Raw genomic sequence first — 16,269 nt, 5'->3', positions numbered from 1 at the left:
TGTGTTTATGGATTTTCTCTTTGGTTTACTTCTTTTCAAGCAAAATACAAAATCCTTCCTTTTAATTTCAAGATTCTGCTTTGTGAGATTCGGCATCAAAAGGCAATTCGGAATTTTCAATATTATAATATCGATTACAAAATTATTGATACATTTATGACTTTCAGTTGCAATAAAATAAACAAATTCTGAATATTTAAGTTTTTTTCACTAGAACTTTTGCAAACAAACTTCGCGCGAAGTAACGTCACGCGAAGAAACGTCTTTCCTTGGCCGTTTCTTGGGTGTTTTTATATGGAGTTTTGCGTTCCTTCCGAGCTGCATATCAGCGTTTAGTGTTGTCATAAGATTGTTCAAAATGCATGTTAAAAAAAAAGTTTTTTACAAAAAATATACCGTACAGATAATGGTACAGATATTCGCCATGCTTGGTGCAGATAAGACAGATTTTTGGACCCTCTGATGCAGACGAGCATGTGGTAACACTGGATCTGGCAACCCTGCCTCGAGTTATGACCACTTAAGTGATATTTATGTACTTTTTTGAAGCCGGATCTCACTTAAATGTATGTAAACTATGTCCCGATCCATCATCCGACCCATCGTTGGTTAGGTAATTGAAAGGCCTTTCCAATGAGTCCAAAACATTGAAGATCTGGCAACCCTGGCTCGAGTTATGACCACATAAGTTATACATTGTGTTCTTTTTTTCTGGATCTAAAAAAATGATGAAACCACTCATATACTCATTTTTGGTAAAAAGTGAGGAAGGCATCAACCACATAGGTGGATTAAGTTAGTTTTTCGTTTCCTGCTACAGTGAAGAAAGCAGACGGTGGCTGGACTCGCAGTTCAAAGGTTATCAGATCGCATCCGGGAGTGGAAAGCATCACGGTGGGTAAGAAGGGGATTATTATGAAACTTGTATGCACCTCGGAAATTCCTCCTGGAGGGTTGTTGGGGGGACTTTCCTGTGTTAGAAAAATCCATTCCCAAAATATTCTGTCGGTAAAAACTGATTTTATCTCGATTTGAAGTTAAAAACCTAATATATCACCAAAAACCTTAAAAACACGTCTAAAATCTCGGTCTAACTCTGGACAAAGAAGTTAATATTCATCGTGATATCAATTCTTAGTTCCCAAAATATATTCCTGACATAGTACACCTTAAATCGGTCCATTACTTGAGTCCTAGCGTCATCAGGATGTGTAAAATAGAGTTATTTAAAAAAAAATATTTGCAATTCGCGCTGGTAAATAAACTGTCATATCTGAATTCAAAAACTAACGTTGTAGCATTGTTGCAAACAAAATGGAGAACAATTTTGCAGAAAAAAGCATGAAATTTTATCCATTTTCAGTAAAGTTATGTTTATATTAAAGTTCTCGAGATACAGTCACAGAGCCGTACCTAGGGTCCACGGCGCCCTTGGCGAAGCATCAATTTGGCGCCCCTCCAAATTTTTCATCATTTTGATATGTTTACTTAAATTTTCAGCGATTGCTTCAAAGAGTTTTAATAATATAATGGTAATTAATTGAATAAATATAACAGCTAAAAAATCCAACCACAATTTAATTCTTTGAAGAATATTCAAATTAATGTTTTATTATTTTTAAACCATTTCAATCGATTTATATCTTTCCAATACAGATAGGTTGTAACGAAAAGGTGCTTTAGGATTAATACATACCATACCAATCAGCTTAGAACACCATACGCGGTGCCCGTGCTGTATCAAGAAGGTTGTTCCATGTTGCTCGGTTCTGGGCTGCAGCTCGCCAGTCTCCTAGGTTGCAGATCTTTCTTAGGTCCGCCTCGATCTGATTTCTCCATCGTGCACGCTGTGCTCCTGCTCTTCGGCCTGTGCCGCCATCGGGTCGCGCGCGGTCAAAGAGCATCCTGACAGGATGGTCTTCGTCCATCCTCGCGACATGGCCGGCCCACCTGAGCCTCCCGATTCTCGCCAGGGTAACGATTGTCGGTTCTCCCAGCAGCGCGTGCAGTTCGTGGTTCATGCGCCTTCGCCACTCGTTCTGAGCTGTACGTACTCCACCGTAGATCGTTCGCAGCACCTTCCGTTCGAAAACTCCAAGGGCTCGTTCGTCCTCTTGCCGCAGCGTCCAGGTCTCATGGCCATAGAGGGCAACCGGTCTAATCAGTGTCTTGTACAGGGTCAGCTTCGTGGCGCGTTGCACTCGGTCAGATGTCAAGGTTTTCCGTAATCCAAAGTAGGCGCGATTCGCGGAGTGGATACGAGTCCGGATCTCTAAGCTGGTGTCGTTGTCGGCCGTTACCAGCGATCCCAAGTACACGAATTCGCTCACCTCCTCCAGCACATCGCCATCCACAGCTAAAGGGGTGAGTCTTGGGGGGTCAACGTCCTTTGAGCCCCTCCCTTTCATGTACTTTGTTTTCGTCGTATTCATGGCCAATCCAATCCGTCTTGCTTGCGTCTTTAAGGCGGTGTAAACCCTTTTCACCGTCTCTAGGTCTCTTGCTATAATGTCAATGTCGTCCGCATAAGCAAGAAGTTGGACTGTCCTGTTGCAAATCGTGCCTCTCGTGTCTATACCCGCTCTTCGCACAACTCCCTCAAGTCCGATGTTAAACAGCGCATTGGATAAGCCGTCACCTTGTCGTAACCCTTGGTGCGATTGGAAGGGTCCGCTAGCTCCCCTGCCACTCGCACGTGACACATCACACGATCCAAGGTAGCCTTGATCAGCCGAGTCAGTTTGTCCGGAAATCCGTTCTCGTGCATGATCTGCCATAGCTGTTCGCGGTCGACTGTATCGTACGCTGCCTTGAAATCGATGAAGATGTGATGTGTGGGCACGTTGTACTCACGACATTTCTCGAGGATCTGCCGGAGCGAGAAAATTTGGTCCGTGGTGGCCCGAGCGCCAGTAAACCCCGCTTGATAGGGGCCCACGAACCTCCGTGCGTACGGTGTCAGCAGACGGCAGAGGATCTGGGAGAGGATTTTATAGGCCGCGTTGATAAGCGTGATGGCGCGGTAGTTGCCGCAGTCCAGCTTATCGCCCTTTTTGTAGATGGGACACACGACACCATCCATCCATTCTTCTGGTAGTTTCTCCTCCTCCAGATCTTAGAAATCACCAAGTGGATCGCCCTCGCCAACTGCTCTCCTCCATATTTGAAGAGCTCACCGGGTAACCGATCTTTACCGGCGGCCCTGTTGTTCTTCAGCTGCCTGATCTCCTTCTTCACCGTCTCCAGATCAGGTGCCGGGAACTGTTGGTCAGCAGCGGGCGGTCCAAGTTGGGCTTCAAAGCCGTCTCCATGCGCTACATCGCCGTTGAGGTGCTCGTTGAAGAACTGCTGCCACCTGTTCAACACCTCGCCTTTGTCCATAAGAAGGTTTCCCTCGGCGTCCCGACAAGTGTTGGCTTGCGGCGCGTAGCCTTTGCGGGACCGGTTAACCTTCTCGTAGAACTTTCGCGTCTCGTTCTGCCGGAACAGCTGCTCCATTTCGGCGCGATCGCGATCTTCCAGCTGGCGCTTCTTGAGCTTGAAGACCGTTCTCTGCTGTTTCAGCGCTTGTTTGTATCTGGCCACGTTCTCATCAGTTGCGGCTCTCAGCTTCACCGCGTAAGCTGCTTTCTTCTCGTCAAGTAGCCGCTGGCACTCCTCGTCGAACCAGCGCTGCTTTCCAACTCGGACCGTACTACCTAGCGCGGCTTCAGCGGCACTGCCGATGGCCGAGCAAATTCTGCTCCATCCATCGTTGAGCGAGGCTGCGCCGAGTTCCTCCTCCGTTGGCAGGCTCGCTTCCAGCTGCTGCACGTAGTGCTGAGCCGCAGCCGTGTCCTGCAGCCGCTCGGTGTTGAACGGCGGTGGGAGCCGGCTCCGTCGTCGGTGGTACGTCGTCGACAGTTTTGAGTGCATGCTTGCACCCACCAGGTAGTGGTCCGAGTGGATGTCCGCACCGCGGTACGTGCGGATGTTCCGTATGTCCGAGAAGAATCGGCCGTCGATGAGGACGTGGTCGATTTGTGTTTTTGTTCGTTGATTAGGCGATGTCCAGGTGACTTTGTGGATGTCTTTCCGGGGGAAGAATGTGCTCCGTACCACCATACCGCGGGAGGCTGCGAAGTTGATGCACCGCTGGCCGTTGTCGTTGGTGACGGTGTGCAGGCTGTTCGGCCCGATCACCGGCTTGTACATCTCCTCCCTTCCTATGCGGGCGTTCATATCTCCGATGACGATCTTGACGTCCCTCTGCGGGCAGCTGTCGAACTTCTTCTCCAGCTTCGCGTAGAACGCTTCCTTCTCGGCATCGGATGATTCCTCGTGTGGGCAATGTACGTTGAAGATGTGATAGTTGAAGAAACGGCCTTTAATCCTCAATCTACACATCCGGTCGTCGATCGGCTCCCAATCTATCACACGACTCCGCATCTTGCCCAACACTATGAAGCCGGTTCCCAGCTTGTTTTCGGCTCCGCCGCTCTGGTACATGGTGAGCTCCAAAGCATCATCCTCCCACATCTTCGCTCCCTTCCAGCGCATCTCCTGCAGTGCTACAACATCGAAGTTGCGGGGTTTGAGCTCGTTCAACAGAGCGTACTCATACCCATCGAAACGTAGCGATCTGCAGTTCCATGTTCCGAGTTTCCAATCGGTGTCCTTTTCGTGCCTAGGTCTATGCCGTTTGTTCCGGATCCTTATTCCTTCTTGATTGTTCGTAATGTTTTTGGTTTCGGTATGCAGCCGGATTGGGGCTGCGATACCTAGTCTCGGGGTGGGGCTGCCACCTTGAAGCTACCGAGACCCAGCTCCGGTTTTCTCTCGACACCGTAACGGGGGCCTTTCTCACGAGGCCTAACGGCATAGCTACACCCTCCGAAGAGGATGGAGCCCCCCCTTCCCTGTCAGCATACTACCAGAGTTCCCACCGGGGTTGGTTACCCGATCTCTCCAATGGTTACTAGTATCCCGGCTAGCGCCGCGGGGAGGCCAGGGTATCGGAGTTACTGGACAAGAGGCTAAAGGACCGCTTGGTGGGTCTATTTTATTCCTGCGGTACTCGAAGTACCTATGGTACGCCATGTCCAGTCGTTCGCTAACCTTTAGGATTAATGTTGACTGAAAATAGCAGAGTGTTGTTTTATCGTTTTAAATAGAATTTGATCTGACCTAGCTTAAATTTCATTGTATCAGCATTTTCCTGCATTCCTGAAAAAAATAGTTTAACTGATTAGAAAATGGACTCCTTTTCAAACTTGTTTTTGGATGGATTCCTTTTGAAACTATTTTTTTTTTCAATTTATTTTTGAAAACAATATTTCTCTTCTCTGTGAATGTGTTTTTTGATTGATATAAAATTTGAAAATTCATAGCTTCAAACAAAGGCAATTAGTTTTTACCTTTTTAACACATTGAAATTTTTTGTGTTTATTTTTCGACATCTAAAGTTTCTTAAATTTTTGTATAAAAACCATTACATTCAAATAGAGGGTGACGAGCGGGAATTCCCGGAAATCGACCATTTTGGACCTCTCGATTCCCGGGAAATTTGTTCGAAGCAAAATTATATAAACAAATAAAAAAAATTGAAAATTCGAAATTGTTCAGAACATTGGGTGTTCAATGTAAGATGTTCAAGTTCGAATGAACCAATGCTTCTCTTATCTTCTAATTCAGAAAGTGTAAATTTTAACTTATTAAAAGTTCCAATTACTATAATTGGGAAAACTTAAAATAATGTGGACCCCAAAATTAACCTTAAAGCATACTTAGCAGTTAGCCACAAGAAGAAAGTCTATTTTTTTATATTTTTAAAATATATCTTTTATATTTTTAAATTATATCTTAGAAAAAAAACTCTGGAAATCTTTGTAAAGTCCGCCAAATGTGAACATTCGGGTTTTCCGGATCACTATTAAAATATTAAAATTGTTGTTTTGAGTCGCTATTTATTATATTGTAAAAATCCCGATACTGGGAAATTATATATTAGCTATTTTGTTATTTCACAAAAATCTAATAACAAGTTCAATAATTAACAAGTTGTATTGCAGATTCAGAAAAAAATCAAGAAGTAGATCATAGTTCCCAAAAATAATGAGGCTACTAATTAGCGTTTCATTAAATAAGCATGAATAAATCGTAACTGAATTCATTGAAAAGAAACACATTTATAACTTTTCTTTATACATTACTGGCACTATTGGCATAGTTATAAACACTACCAGGTCCCGGGAATTCTCAGGAAATTTCCAAATTCAACTCTCGATTCCCGGAAATTGAAAATCTCGAGAATAGTCACCCTCTACACACAAAGCTTTTAGAACCGTTTGTGTAAATGTGAAAATTAAGGCGAAATTACACTGGATAGCCCAACACATGGAATCCATGAAATAAAAAAGTATGTGAACGATAAGCAACTTTATCCATTCCATTAAAACATAACAAAACAAAAATTTTCAAGGAAAATGTTACTAACATTCTTCAAATTATTAACCCTAGAAGCAAAATTAAGTGGAACTTTGTGTTTTCCCAAAAAATATTGCTGTTTTTGGAGTTGGAATTTTGCTTTGGTTCAAATTCTAATGGGTCCGCGATAATGGTGTTTCTGCAAATCAAAATTATACAAGAAATTGTATAATATTTTACTTTTACGACTAAAAAGTTGGTGGACATGCCAATCTATGCAAATTTGTCGAAGACACTCAAATTTTACTTTTTCACTCTTGCTACAAGCAATTGAATACAAGCAGCAGAATATAATATATTTATAGCAATTTATGTGCTCTTAAAAAACCAACATTTTTATGTTGAAAAAAAAATATTTTGCTAGAAATTTAACAAAAGTCAAAGCATTTTTTGTGTTAGAAATATTCAATTTAAACACTTCAGTATTTCGAAAACGTAGGCCAATCTCAACGCACAAGTTTGCATTTAAAACGATAAAAATATCTCAAATGCCATTTTCTTTAAACTTGAAATATCTTATTCTTTTTATTTCAGATTTTCAATAGAAATGTGTAAATTTCAATTAAATAGCTGATTATATAAAAAAAATACTTCAAAACATAAAAAAACTTGATGGTTCCTGATGCTGGAAAAATGGTGAAATTTAAATTGAATTTTATATACTGTAGTTGGAATATAAAATCTCTAGCTATTTCAAAGAATTGTTATAAAACCCTGAAATTTTTGCCACTTGAGCGCCCCCTTTGATAAATGAATTGAGAGAATTTAATTTTAAATTTAATTCTGGTACAATTATTGAAATAGTTGATTTTGGCGCCCCAAGTGTTATAAGTAATATTTGTAATATTCCGACCAAGATTATCGAGTTATTTTGTAGTCCTACTTTAAAATTTAGCGCCCCTTTTGTTCTGAATACCTTTCTAGGATTTTATAATAACATGACAAATTTGTACAATCATCGTTTTCGGCGCCCCTCAAGGGCTGGCGCCCTTGGCGGTCGCCAACTGCGCCAACCCCTAGGTACGGCGCTGTACAGTCATTTTAAAATGTTATTTCCGATTTTTTCAAAGAAAATCCATAAAATCAATACAATTTCAGCACTTTAAAAAATATGCATTTCGAGATAATGATGGTTTTTGCTGCATATGACTGTCAAGTATCTCTGGGCCAAGTTTCAGAAGGTTTGCTGATGTAGTTCTCGAGATATAGCCATTTTAAAATGTTATTTCCGTTTTTTTCCAAAGAAAATCCATAAAATCAATTCTCGAGAATTACATCAGCAAACCTTCTGAAACTTGGCCCAGAGATTCTTGACAGTCATATGATGCAAATAACACCTTTATCTCGAAATGCTTATTATTTAAAATGCTGAAATTGAATTGATTTTACGGATTTTCTCTGAAAAAAATCGGAAATAACATTTTAAAATGGCTGTATCTCGAGAACTTCATCAGCAAACCTTCTGAAACTTGGCCCAGAGATACTTGACAGTCATATGAAGCAAAAAACATCATTATCTCGAAATGCATATTCTTTAAAGTGCTAAAATTGTATTGATTTTATGGATTTTCTTTGAAAAATCGGAAATAACATTTTAAAATGGTTGTATCTCGAGAACTACATCAGCAAACCTTCTGAAACTTGGCCCAGAGATACTTGACAGTCATATGAAGCAAAAAACATCATTATCTCCAAATGCATATTCTTTAAAGTGCTAAAATTGTATTGATTTTATGGATTTTCTTTGAAAAATCGGAAATAACATTTTAAAATGGCTGTATCTCGAGAACTACATCAGCAAACCTTCTGAAACTTGGCCCAGAGATACTTGACAGTCATATGAAGCAAAAAACATCATTATCTCGAAATGCATATTCTTTGAAATGCTAACATTGTATTGATTGTTTTGGTTTTCTTATTGGGTAATTCTCCGCCAACTCACACAGCAGTTGCCCCGACCCCTCTTCGATTTGCGTGAAACTTTGTCCTAAGGGGTAACTTTTGTCCCTGATCACGAATCCGAGGTCCGTTTTTTGATATCTCGTGACGGAGGGGCGATACGACCCCTTCCATTTTCGAACATGTGAAAAAAGAAGTGTTTTTCAACAATTTGCAGCCTGAAACGGTGATGAGATAGAAATTTGGTTTCAAAGGGACTTTTATGTAAAATTAGACGCCCGATTTGATGGCGTACTCAGAATTCCGAAAAAACGTATTTTTCATCGAAAAAAACACTAAAAACGTTTTAAAAATTCTCCCAGTTTCCGTTACTCGACTGTAAAAAAATTTGGAACATGTCATTTTATGGGAAATTTAATGTACTTTTCGAATCTACATTGTCCCAGAAGGGTCATTTTTTCATTTAGAACAAAAATTTTCATTTTAAAATTTCGTGTTTTTTCTAACTTTGCAGAGTTATTTTTTGGAGTGTACCAATGTTCTACAAAGTTGTAGAACAGACAATTACAAAAATTTTGATATATAGACATAAGGGGTTTGCTTATAAACATCACGAGTTATCGCGATTTTACGAAAAAAAGTTTTGAAAAAGTTGGTCGTCATCGATCATGGCCGTTCATGGTCACCCGCGACAGACACGGACGACGAAACAAAAAGAAACGCAAATCGCGTAAAATTGCGATAACTCGTGATGTTTATAAGCAAACCCCTTATGTCTATATATCTAAATTTTTGTAATTGTCTGCTCTACAAATTTGTAGAATATTGTTACACTCCAAAAAATAACCCTGCAAAATAAGAAAAACACAAAATTTTAAAATGAAAAATTTTGTTCCAGATGAAAAAATGACGCTTCTGGGTTCATTGTAGATTCGAAAAGTACATTAAATTTCCCATAAAATGACATGTTCCAAAATTTTTTACAGTCGAGTAACGGAAAATGGGAGAATTTTTAAAACTTTTTTAGCGTTTTTTTCGATGAAAAATACGTTTATTCGGAATTCTGAGTACGCCATCAAATCGGGCGTCTAATTTTACATAAAAGTCCCTTTGACACCAAATTTCTATCTCATCACCGTTTCAGGCTGCAAATTGTTGAAAAACACCTCTTTTTTCGCATGTTCAAAAATGGAAGGGGTCGTACCGCCCCTCCGTCACGAGATATCAAAAAACGGACCTCAGATTCGTGATCAGGGACAAAAGTTACCTTTAAGGACAAAGTTTCACGCAAATCGAAGAGGGGTCGGGGCAACTTTTCCCGATTTCGTGTGAGTTGGTAGAGAATTACCCTATTGAAAATCGGATGTAACATCTTAAAAGGGCTGTATCTCGAAAACTACATCAGAGAATATTTTTATTTTTTGCACAGAGATGCGCTATGGTGTAAGGAATCGATAGACCCTTAAATCTCGGATTGCATTTTTTTTTGGATGATAACAGTATTTTGAGCACCGTGGTAGGAATTCACCCATTTTTTAGTAAATCATTTTTGAAGAACAAAGATCATCACTCTAAAATGCTCTGTAATGAATTCAATTAAACGAATTTCTGCACCAAAAAGAATCAGCATGTCAGCAATCAGGGTTGTTGCCTTCTTGAAGCCACTGAAGGATTTTTTGATCGAAATCAATTGTGTTTCAAAGTCTGTATAATGTTGCGGTAGAAGCATCGACTTCCTAGTTGGCAATTATTGATTAATGACGATTTTCATAACTTTACAAGGAATGGGATAATCATTACCAAAAAGTATCAGCAGGTGTAGGGCACTACATATTTTAAACAACTTGTAGAAGGAATTTTGTCAAAATATTGGTAGCGACACAATATTTATATCTTTGAACAAAAAATCATGGCTATGATGGAAGTCATGACATTAAGGGTCTGAAAGGCATCATTCTCGAACGGCCATTTAGTGCATATGTTTGTTTTAGAAAAACATTCAGATCTTGATTCAGAATGTTTCAATCAAAAAATTGGTTGTTTGTAGAAGCATTTTACATATAGTGATTATTTTTTTCATTTCTATTTATGGACCCTGAATTCAGAACCATCATTGACAGGCATTGCCCCAAAAGTGAAAGACACCATCTTCGACCTTAATCATAAAAATAGTCATAGTAAACAATCATTTAAACAAAAGCTTTGCACAAAATTTACAACAGCGTTTTCATTATATCGAAAATATATTATTATTTATGAATCATCAAGAATATCAACAATTTTTCAATAACAAAACGAAACATAAATGTGATTTGTTTTATACAGTTGATGAAAAAACATGGTTTTGCTGGCATCACTTCAACCAATTGGCTTTTTCAAACTTTTTTTTACTTACGTATTCCACTGCCTCCCATTCCCAAAATGGTAAATTTCGTTCGCCAAACTAGGCAACACACACGGTAGCAGCTGGACGCAACGCAGCAAGTTTAGTAACAAGAAAAAAAACCTAATTTCGCTGCCAACCTGACAAGAAAAGACGTCACCGTCATCGCTGTTGTTGTTGTCGTCGACATCAACAGAGACGACAGCCTACCCCTCTCGCACTCACTCCGTCCAAACCCCGGTCTGACCAAGAGACTGCTGGTAGCAAACCCATACAGCAACAACAACAACTACAACAGCGAGTAAGGTAATGTTGAAAGTCACTCTGACGTAATTACACGAAATTGTACTCTCGGCTGGCAACACCGGCAGGGTCTTTTGAATGGCCTCCGAGCTGTCAGTACAAAGAGTGTTTTCTTGCTTTTCTTCGTTTTACGCTGACGTTTCGATGGATTTTTTCCCCTTCCCCCTCTTCTATTCGGGGTTTGAAGCTTCTGTTAGAGCTGTGTACGCCATTTTTGCACAATTTTCTACCATTATTCTCACTTTCGATCAATTTTATGTTGAAGTTGGGTTATTTTTAATCGGCTGATGACGATGGGAAGCCATGTTCTGTTGATTGATTTTGGTAAACACGGTTTCTGATGAGGGAATTCTTGCCTTCTAGAAACTTTTTTACAACTTAAAATTATATTTTTTAGTTGTTTTCCAGTGTTTAATTTTTACGCTTTTATTCAAATTTTATTGCGATTCAAATTTGCATCCATTTTACGATGTTCCAACTTCCCCGAAACTTTATTATTTCGGCTACCGAACTGCGAACATCGACGAACGAGTCGAGAGACCTCTTTTGTTTGGTCGATTGTCTGACATGAGATTTTTTTTGCTACTTCTTCCTCTCTTATTATTGTTCTTTGCGATCGATACGCGTCGGGGTTTGAAAAGTGTGAAAAAGTGGTTTTGGCTCCCGGTTTTTGCCGATCGTCGTCGCCCAATCCAGTCATGTTTAATAAACTTCATCAACACACGAATAACGTTCAAAGAACGGAGGTGTTAGTGAGCGTGATGAACAAAGATGGGAGAGGTATTTTCGTATGACCTGAGAGTATCAATGTTCAAATATTTTCAAGCAAAACTGCTATTCAAAAGTTATAGATTTTCGAGTGTCAAAAAAAGCTGCCAAAATTGTATGGAGACTTGATTCGGTGAACGAATAACATAAAATGGCTTCTTTGGTCATAGGCCCCCAAAAAATTTGAGCCGAATAAAACAAACAACAAAGCATAAAAATATAATAAACAAGAACAAAGTGTGCGTGATTTTTATATACTGATGCAAAACTACAAAAAAAATTGGATTTTGAAATGATGATTTCTTTTGTTTGAATATTGGGTAATTCTCCGCCAACTCACATAGCAGTTGCCCCGACCCCTCTTCGATTTTGCGTAAAACTTTGTCCTAAGGGAAAAGTTTTGTCCTTCATCACGAATCCGAGGTCCGTTTTTGATATCTCGTGACGGAGGGGCGGTACGACCCCTTTTATTTTTGAACATGCGAAAAAGAGGTGTTTTTCAATAATTTGCAGCCTGAAACGGTGATGAGATAGAAATTTGGCGTCAAAGGGACTTTTATGTAAAATACGACGCCCAATTTGATGGCGTACTCAGAATTCCGAAAAAAAGTATTTTTCATCGCAAAAAAACACCAAAAAAGTTTTAAAAATTCTCTCATTTTCCGTTACTTGACTGTGAAATTTTTTGGAACATGTCATTTTATGGGAAATTAAATGTAATTTTGGGAGTTTTGAAAATGTTGGTCGTCGTTGATCATGGCCGTTCATGGTCACCCTTGACAGACACGGACGACGAAACAAAGAGAAACGCAGAAAGTAACCTTTTCAAAACTTTTTTTCGTAAAATCGCGATAACTCGTGATGTTTATAAGCAAACCCCTTATGTCTATATATCAAAATTTTTGTAATTGTTTGCTCTACAAATTTGTAGAATATTGTTACACTCCAAAAAATAACCCTGCAAAGTAAGAAAAAACACGAAATTTCAAAATGAAAAATTTTGTTCCATATGAAAAAATGACCCTTCTGGGTCATTGTTGATTCGAAAAGTACATAAAATTTCCTTTAAAATGACATGTTCCATTTTTTTTTACAGTCGAGTAACGGAAAATGGGAGAATTTTTAAAACTTTTTAAGTGTTTCTTTCGATAAAAATACGTTTTTTTCGGAATTCTGAGTACGCCATCAAATCGGGCGTCTAATTTTACATGAAGTCCCTTTGACACCAAATTTCTATCTCATCACCTTTTCAGGCTGCAAATTATTGGAAAACACCTCTTTTTTCGCATGTTCAAAAATGGAAAGGGTCGTACCACCCCTCCGTCGCGAGATATCACAAAACGGACCTCGGATTCGTGATCAGGGACAAAAGTTACCCCTTAGGACAAAGTTTCACGCAAATCGAAGAGGGGTCGGGGCAACTTTTCCCGATTTCGTGTGAGTTGGTAGAGAATTACCCTATTACCTTTTTTGAGTAATTTAACCTAAAAATGTGTAAAAATGTGAACCGGACGAATAATCACCAGTAACTGATGAAAATTCACATGTTTCTGGTGTAATATTACACGTTTTTTTACACAAAATCTGTCAACAATTCCCTGATGAAGTTTTTCCTTTGAAGGAACTACGTCTTCAAACTAGCAGCACTAGTTTCATTCCTATTCATAATCTAGCTCATTCACACTTGGCTGGAATCTATTTTCCACCACTTTGAATGATTTGGACACAAAAAAACAACACGAATAATAATAAAAAAACAGGTTCCACGCAGCGTCCTAAACTCAGCAGGTTTGGCTTCACACTTTTTGGTAAGATTTCCAAAGCCAAAACTTTGTGTATTTTCTTGAGTTCTATTTTACAACCGTTCGCATAGCGGTGCGACCTCACGCGTAATCACTCTCAACTTGAAGCAAACGCCATCAATCTGACTTGGACTTCAAGCAAAATTGAGCTAAGAAAGCTTCAAGGTTTTGGTAGAAAGGTAGGATTAGATTATCCTGTTTAAAATAATCATATCAAATTTCTCGTAAATAATGAAAAAGATTTCTTCAATGCCTTTAGCAATGATTTTACTTAAATTTCTTGCTTCAAAATCTGATTCTAACCTTTGCAAGGTAGAATTCTGACAAGAATCGCTTCCCTTCTCGACTTCAACTACCCACGGTGGTAATCGCTTCTCAACGGGAGATAACAACTCAGCAGCATCAAAAAAACACTCACCTTGATCAACTTCTCGCGGATCTCCCAGCTGAAGATGCCCGGGTTCATCTTCTTCATGTCTTCGATGCGGGCCTCCACTTCCGGTGTGGCCACCTTCGGCTTCGAGCCCCCGATGACGCCCGGCCGGATCGAGCCCGTCTCCTGGTACCGGTTCAAGATCTTCGAAACGCACCCGTGGGACACGCGCAGCTGGCGCGAGATGACACAGGGCCGCACGCCGGCCGCCGCCATCTCCACGATCTTGTACCGGATGTGGTTGGGCAGGGGGCGCCCGTTGATGAACACCCCGCCGAGCTGGTTCACGCGGCCTTGACCTTGGGGAGGAGGAGGGGAGGAAATTGAGTTAGTTTTTTTGCTGTTATTAGTCATGCAGCTGATAAAAAAACATTTTTGAGACAATATTTTAGAGTAAGCAAAATTAAAACCCGAATATTCAGATTAGGTAAGTCAAAGTCATACATTTAAAAAAAAAACAAAGTCGGTTTATCTACGGTAAAATACTAGATTCATAAGCAATCTAATCATTCAAGATGCACTCAGTCTACCATCTGATAGCTTTGCTTAGCGTTATCTACTGTAAACCGTTGAATCCTCGTCTGCTGTAGATAGTAAATTAAAACAAACTTTGTAGAAACGATGATTCATATTGGTAAGTATAAATAACTAGAGTATTTTGAAACACTTAAAAATAAACTAAATTTCACATTTGAAGCCTGTTTTTTTTTTATTTTTGAGCTAAAACAACAAAAAGAAATTTGCAAAAAATCGATGGATTTATGAAAAAACTAAAAATTTAAAATTTGTAGAAACATTTAAAAGACTATATTTGATTTCAAATGTATAGATAATCATCATTTAATGTATTTTACAATCGATTTTACTGAAATTCGGATCAATAGTTTTCAAGATATCGTCGATTGAAAAATGCGGGATAGTTGGTTATCACTAGGGTTAGTGAAATTTCACGATTTCGCGGACAGCGTGAAATCCGTGAAATTTGGCTTTTCCCGCGAAATCTCGTGAAATTTTATGATTGTGCGAAACTCTAACGATTTTTCTCAAAATGATTTATCTAACTCAAATAGAAATAAACATAATCTTATGCATTACTGTAAAAAAGAGTGACAATAAAAAAACGACATCAGAGATACCCTCTGACTCGATTCCTAATGCAAAAATAAGTATCTGTGCCAATTTTGAGCCAAATCGGTTAAGGCTAAGGGGTCGCTTTTCATCGTTGAAGTTTATATGGGGAAAATCACGAAAATGTATGGGTAAAAACATCGTTTCAGTAATTTTCTGCTAGGTGGCGCAGGTCTCGCCCTAAATTGTCCAAGTGTGAGATTCTTGTAGGAAATTTAATTCCCTACAACTTTGTCGAAGGGTGCAAAACGATCCGAGATGATCCTGATTTTTGGAGATTTTTCGAGAAAAAAATATTTTCTTATATACTTCCTATATACCCCTTGTATACTTTCAAGTATATAAGCCGATTTCTTTTCATCGCATTGCTAATAACTCATCAGGATCAACTCGGATCGTCGTCTGCACTCTTCTACAAAGTTGTAGGTAATTAAATTTCCTACAAGAATCTCACACTTGGACAATTTTGGGCGAAACCTGCGCAACCTGCTGCAAAATTCCTGAAGCGATGTTTTTCCCCATACATTTGTGCGATTTTCCCCATATAAACTTCAACGATGAAAAGCGACCCCTTAGCCTTAACCGATTTGGCTCAAAATTGGCACAGTTACTTGTTTTCGCCTAAAGAATCGATCCAGGTGGTATCTCTTGCGATTTACCGAAATTTTCAATTTTTCTTGTCACCCTACTGTACAATTTAGTGAGTAAATACCCTTGTTCAATTACTAACATAGGGTCAGTGATTTTTGACGATTTCGTGGACAGCGTGAAATTCTTGAAATTTATCAATTTTCTCAAATCATGTCTGTTTTTCAAATAAACAACATAACGATTATTTCATCCATACAGATTATTTAAGTAAATTTTAATAGTTTTCAATTGAAAAGCTTGATATTAAACATTTGAAGAATTGTTCAGCTTTTTCAGTGTTTTTAGAAACTTACTAAGTTAGTAATATTTTCATTCGCTGTAATAACAATATTACTGCTATTTTATTTGAAAGGTATAGTTTCAAAAGAAAATAAAGAATCGTGATTTGTATCATTAAAAACCAAATGAAAGCTTTGAAATCAACTTTTAAAAATTTT

General features: G+C 39.1%; 1 protein-coding gene across 1 annotated transcript in view; it reads right to left on the bottom strand.

Moving 5' to 3' along the window:
* Positions 1-16,269, bottom strand: part of LOC6047129 (protein gooseberry-neuro) — a 112,106-nt gene that overhangs the window by 78,151 nt on the left and 17,686 nt on the right. The window contains exon 2 of the mRNA XM_038256970.1: positions 14,039-14,352. Coding sequence (XP_038112898.1) covers positions 14,039-14,352 — 314 coding nt within the window. The remainder of the gene's footprint in view (positions 1-14,038; positions 14,353-16,269) is intronic.

The sequence above is a fragment of the Culex quinquefasciatus genome, chromosome 2 (assembly GCF_015732765.1).
Source record: "Culex quinquefasciatus strain JHB chromosome 2, VPISU_Cqui_1.0_pri_paternal, whole genome shotgun sequence".
NCBI classification, from domain to species: domain Eukaryota; kingdom Metazoa; phylum Arthropoda; class Insecta; order Diptera; family Culicidae; genus Culex; species Culex quinquefasciatus.
The sequence above is the reverse complement of the archived record's forward strand: the minus strand, read 5'-3'. Positions and strand labels throughout refer to the sequence as shown.